This window comes from Sorex fumeus, unplaced genomic scaffold (assembly GCF_029834395.1).
Source record: "Sorex fumeus unplaced genomic scaffold, SorFum_2.1 ptg000063l, whole genome shotgun sequence".
NCBI lineage: Eukaryota > Metazoa > Chordata > Mammalia > Eulipotyphla > Soricidae > Sorex > Sorex fumeus.
This window is the reverse complement of record NW_026606120.1, coordinates 18,457,574-18,463,149: the sequence shown is the minus strand read 5'-3', so window position 1 is coordinate 18,463,149 and position 5,576 is coordinate 18,457,574. Positions and strand designations below refer to the sequence as shown.

Genomic DNA, 5,576 nt, shown 5'->3' with positions numbered 1-5,576 from the left:
TTTATATAATTTAATATCTCATACAGGTATTAACATTGTTAATATACATCAAAGCATATCATTAAAATAAATAGATCTCCAAAAGAGGTATCAACACACAAACTGCATCTGAAAAACTTGCAGAATCATCTACTTTGTGACACACACCAGTGGCTTAAGCTGATGTCAAGGAGACAGTGCCACCAACAGTAAAAATTACCATTAAGGAGAGACAAACGGGGCATTATCCTCCAGGAGCAAGATCTCCTGGCTGCAGGACCACACAAGCTTCTGCCTGGAAGTAGAGTGGACCCACGCCCCAGAGCAAGGCCGGCCAGTTCCCCTCCGCAGTGGCAGGTCTGCCCCGTCCGGGGCCTTGCAGTCCCTCCCTGGTCAGGCGGAGAAATTCTGAAAGACATCGGCTGCCTCCAGCCAGTTCTGGAAGCAGGCCAGCCCCCGCTCCCGGATCTGCTTGCGGCCCTTGTCAGTGATGACCTCCCCGCTCTGCTTCACCACCACCAGCTTGGGGATGGTCGTAATCTTGTACCTGGTCCTCAGTTCACTGTGGGAAGAAGAGGGCAGGATCAGCTCAGACTACTCAGGGACTGGGCCCCCCCTGTGCTTCCATGGCAGGAATCAAGGACCAGCACACGGCCGGTTCCCCACTTCTCACGTGGCGACCACCCAGTCAAAAGCCAGAGCTGACCCGAACTGTCTCCAAGAAGTGTGACCCACCCCACAGCTGTGCTTCTCTTGACCGGTGAGCACTCCCACTGCACCTGGCTACTTCCCTTCCACCAATGAAAGTGGCTTCATATGGCAGGTGACCTGCCCATTCTGGACAGTGCCAGCATAAGCCCCCAAATAACCCAGGACATTATATAAATATATATATATATTCATATATATATATTCATATAACTCTATGATGAGTGGTTGAAAAATATCAGTGACATATGCAGTCCATGCCTCAGTATGGGGAGGTGTGGTGGGGTGACTCCAAGAACCCCAAAGATGCCATAATTTGGAGGCCACACCCAGAGGTCCTGGGACATTAGGATCTCGTGCTCTCTAAACTATACAATACAGTGAATCTAATGAAGCCTACTATCTGCAAAGCTTGGACCCATCTCCCTGGGCCCAGGTGACAACATTTGAGGGTGCCCAATGGGACAGAATTTGCATATGACTTACATCTGTGGTCTTCGGTTTTGGTTTATAGCCACACCAGTGATATTCAGGGTTTACTCCCTGTTCTCTGCTCTGGGATAATTCCTGGTGGGGTTCAGGAGACCACATGCAGCGCTGGAGATAGAACCGGGTCGGCCGCATGTAAGGCAAGTGGTTTAATCCCTATACTTTCACTCTCTGGCCCTTGCGTATGAGCACAGATTCCAATATATATCAAATCATCTCTAGACTACTCAGAAGAGCCAATATAAAGTACATGCTATGCAAACAGTCGATGTGTTCATTGTCTAGGGACTAATGGCTAGAGAAAAGGTCTTTACATGAATACATGCAGCCCTCAGGGACCTGAGTCCACAACGCAAATTTTCCATCCTTAACTGAAAAACCCACAGACAGAGAAACTTCTAAAAGGCAACACCCACTGGAACACCCAAAGTTAAAATTCCATGACAAATGCAATGATCCACTGATTAACAGTCTATATAAAACCCTTCGAGTGAGCCTGAGCGTCACTTTCCACACAGTTCCTGTCTTTGGAAAGGCAGCAGAGCAGAATCCCTGCGCCTGCAAGCCTGCAGTCTCAGTACAGCCATCTCTGGGATTACAGCCCCTGAGACAGGACAGTAAATAGCAAATCTAATCCCCCTCCTGCCTCCAGGGCCTTGCTCAATTAATCCGATTTCTTTCCTCTGTCTCACTCAAGAACTGCCCCTTCTGTTACCAAACCCCAAATTCTGGCTGTTTCTCCCCAGCACTCAGGTCAAAGACAAAACCCGAACTCAACAGCTGGAGCACAGGACTGCAGCAATAGCACGGGAGGAAGGCATTTGCCTTGCACGCGGTCAATCGGGGTTCAAACCCCGGCATCCCATAGGGTCCCCCAAGCACTGCCAGGAGTGATCCCTGAGTACAGAGCCAGGATTAATCCCTGAACATCACTGGGTGTGATCCAAAAAGAGGAAAAAAAACCCAACTGGAGCACACCATTGGCTGCAGAAGGCCTATACTGCGGACCTGGGACCACATCCCCACACACTGCCAAAACCACTGAGCCAGAAAAATCCCCTGAGCTCTGTGGGCCAAAGCCCCTCCAGCAGAGAAAACTACATGGTACCTGTACCAGGTGAAGAGAGAGAACATGCCTGTGTTCAAAAGATAGGACTTTTGTGTTCTCAATGATGAAAAGTAAAATTGCAAATGATCCACAGTAAACAGACCGAGCCGGAAGTGGTAGTACAGTGGGTAGGGTACTTGCCTTGCACGTGGCCAACCAGAGTTCAATCCCTGGCACCCCATATGTCCCCTGTGACCTCCAGGAGTGATTGCAGAGTGAGTGCAGTCAGGAGTAAGCTGAGCACTACTAGTGTGATCCAAACAAAAAACAAAAACAAAAAGACATAGTGAACAGGCTATATCCCCAGACCATTGGTCCAGGCACCTTGAGCAGCACAACTGAGAGTGAAGTTCTCACACTAGCAACAGCAGCACTGAGGACTCTCAGAAACGCATCCCCCTCTCAGACAGGAAACGCTGACCCCCTCAGATGAAAGTGAGGATTCCACCCCTACCCCTCAAAATTCATTCTTTCTTTGTGTGTCTCCCTATGAAAGAGAGGTCTCAGTTTACCCTAGCCAGTTGTTGTGAGCAGTCCTGTTTTTTTTGGACTTCCTGAAAATTCCTGGGCTTTTTCCTAATAAACAGGGAGTTGACAATTGTCCATCAAAAAATTCTACCCCAGAGCTTGACTTACAGGGAGGCGGCTAAGACAATGAACAATAACTGAGGCAGATGGACAAACAAGAAGCTATTGGATCCTTGTATTCTCTGTAACACTTGCCCAGTTTTCATCTAGAGACAGGAAAACCCTTAACTTTAACTTCCCCGCGTTCTCTGTAACACAAAAGACCCGGTTTTCCTATTAAAAAAAAACCATAAAGAGAGCCATAGTTAGCTTAGCCCTATACTTATTCCTTCCCATTTGGTGAGCTCCTTTTCTTTTCTATTTTCCAATAAACTTTCTACTTTGCAACTCTGAGTCTGACCATCTTTATTACTTAAATAAAAATACTGAAGGGCTGGAGCGATAGATAGCACAGCGGCAGGGCATTTGCCTTGCATGCGGCCAACATGGCCGACCTGAGTTCGATTCCTCTGCCCCTCTCAGAGAGCCCGGCAAGCTACCGAGAGTATCTCCCCCGCACGGCAGAGCCTGGCAAGCTCCCTGTGACGTATTCGATATGCCAAACACAGTAACAACAAAGTCTCCAATGGAGACGTTACTGGGCCTGCTCGAGCAAAAAATACTGAAAAGGGCTGGAGCAATACTGCAACAGTGCACACAGCTGACCCGTGTTTGATCCCCGGCATCCCATATGGCACCCAGCAGCAAGTACGACACCACTGGTTCCAGCAACGTCAGTAAACATCTGCTTCTCAAGGGGATTGGACTGATGGTACAGCAGGTAGGATGTTTGCCTTGCACGCAGTGGACCCCGGTTCAATAACTGACATCCCACATGGTCCCCCAAGCCCTCCAGCTATGATTCCTCAGCGAAGAAGCAGCACTAAGTCCCGAGCACTGCGTGTGGACCCCAAACACAATTTTTTTTCCTTCCTTTTCGGATCACACCCAGGCAATTCTCAGGGGTTAGGCAATGCTCAGGGGACCACACGGGATGCCAGGAATCGAACCCAGGTCGGCCACGTGCAAGGCAAACGTCCTACCCGCTGTGCTATCGCTCCGGCCCCGACAAACACAATTTCATCTGCCTTTCTGGGCAACCGGGGTGGTCAAGTTCAGATCTAGTGGGGGTGGGGCATTGGAGGTGGGGGCTCGTCGTCCTAGACACTAAGCAGGAGGGAGCCAGGGTGGGCCACCCAGACTGCAGCTCAGAGTGGGATTCTGGGCTGGAGTCACGGGGGTTCTCTGGAAATGCAGATTCCCGGAATCCGGGAGCAGTGATGGAGCTGGGTGGGACTGGGTGGGGGCTCACGGAGTTAGGACTCTGGATGCTTCCCCAGTGCCAACTGCTCCAAGGCCGCCCGGGTGCAGAATCCCAGGCCGGCCGTGCCCGAGCGGCCCGGGTGGAGGTCGCGGCGGCGGGGCTGCGGGGCACTCACTGCCGGTAAGGGTCCTGGAAGGGCAGCGCCAGCCAGGCGCCGTGCAGCTCGCGCATGAAGTCCAGCATCTCCTGCGCGCTGCCGTCGGCCGACACGAACACCACCTCGAAGGGCGCGGGCGGCCGCCCGTCGCCCACCAGCTCCGTGTAGAAGTCGCAGAGCAGCGGCGTGAAGTCGCGGGACGGCGCGCAGCGGCCCGCCGCGAAGTACAGCGCCACCACCTTGTTCTGCAGCGCCGCCTCCGCCTCCACGGCCGCGCCGTCGCGGGTCACCAGGTGCCTCCCGCCCAGCACGTCCACCATGGCCGGTTGCCGACACCGGCGGGGCAGCCGGGCCGTCTCCCGGCTCCCGGCCGCCGCTGGGGACCCGCTGCAGAGCCCGCCGACGGGGAACGGGGAGCGCGCGAGCCGCGGCGCCCGGGGAAGCGCAGGAGGCGCCGGGCGCGAGCCGAGGGCTCCAGCCGCGCCGCCACCGCCCACCCCCGCCTGACACGCCCGCCGCCAGCCTCTCGGGGCTCGGCCGCGCCCACGTCACCCGCACGCCCCTGCCACGCCTTCGCCGTGCCCGCGGCCCTGCGCCTCTCTCGCCTCCGCCGCGCCCACGTGCCCGGCACGCCCCCGGCATGCCCCACCCCTTAGCCTCCAGCCTGCGCAACGCCCCGGCCTCTAGCACACCCCCTCCCCGGCGCCCCTCCCGCCTCCGCCACGCCCACAGGCCTGCCGCGCCCACGCCGACACCGAAGCCCACTTAGCTTAGCGGCTGACCTGCCACGCCCCTCTCCGCCTCCGACCCGCCCACACTGACACCTGAGCCCGCTTCCCACAGCGTCTGAACCGCCACGCCCCCGCCTCGCCCCTCTCCGCCTCCGCCCCGCCCACAGACCTGCGGCGCCCATGCCGATACCTAAGCCCACTTCCCTTAGCGCCTGACCTGCCACGCCCCCGCCACGCCCCTCTCTGGCTCGGTTACGCCCACACGAGGCCACGCCCCCGCTGCGCTCCGCCTTCCCCGGCACCCTCGCCCCTTCCCACTCCCTGCACTCTGTTGCACTCTCCGGCCAGAGCCGCCTGCTCTCCGCTCGCACCGCACGCTTCTTCTCGGGCTGCGCACCGACACCCCGCGACCCATCCAGCCTCCCGCAAACCTCGTCCAACTGCAGGGCCTGCCCTGCGCTCCGCCCGCCGAATCTAGTCCTGGAGTCCCCAACGTAGCGTGGCCGCTGCCCTTGAACCCCGAATCCTCACTAGCAGTAGTTGGAAGGGGACCAGACAGACGGTAAGGGCGGT

The 5,576-nt window shown here is 56.0% G+C and overlaps 1 protein-coding gene across 1 annotated transcript; it reads right to left on the bottom strand.

The window, feature by feature from the left end:
• Positions 1-372: 372 nt before the first annotated feature.
• On the bottom strand, positions 373-4,592 carry NXNL2 (nucleoredoxin like 2). The gene is made up of 2 exons (XM_056128103.1): positions 4,291-4,592; positions 373-541 (listed from the first exon to the last, which is right to left on the bottom strand). The coding sequence occupies exons 1-2, from the start codon at positions 4,590-4,592 to the stop codon at positions 373-375; spliced, it is 471 nt and encodes a 156-aa protein (XP_055984078.1).
• Positions 4,593-5,576: the final 984 nt, after the last annotated feature.

Bases quoted from the DNA above. Each gene is read 5' to 3' on its own strand.
- NXNL2 (XM_056128103.1), bottom strand. From the start codon at position 4,592: ATGGTGGACGTGCTGGGCGGGAGGCACCTGGTGACCCGCGACGGCGCG. The intron at 542-4,290 runs GTGAGTGCCCCG...TTCTTCCCACAG, and splicing joins TTCCAGGACCCTTACCGGCA to TGAACTGAGGACCAGGTACA.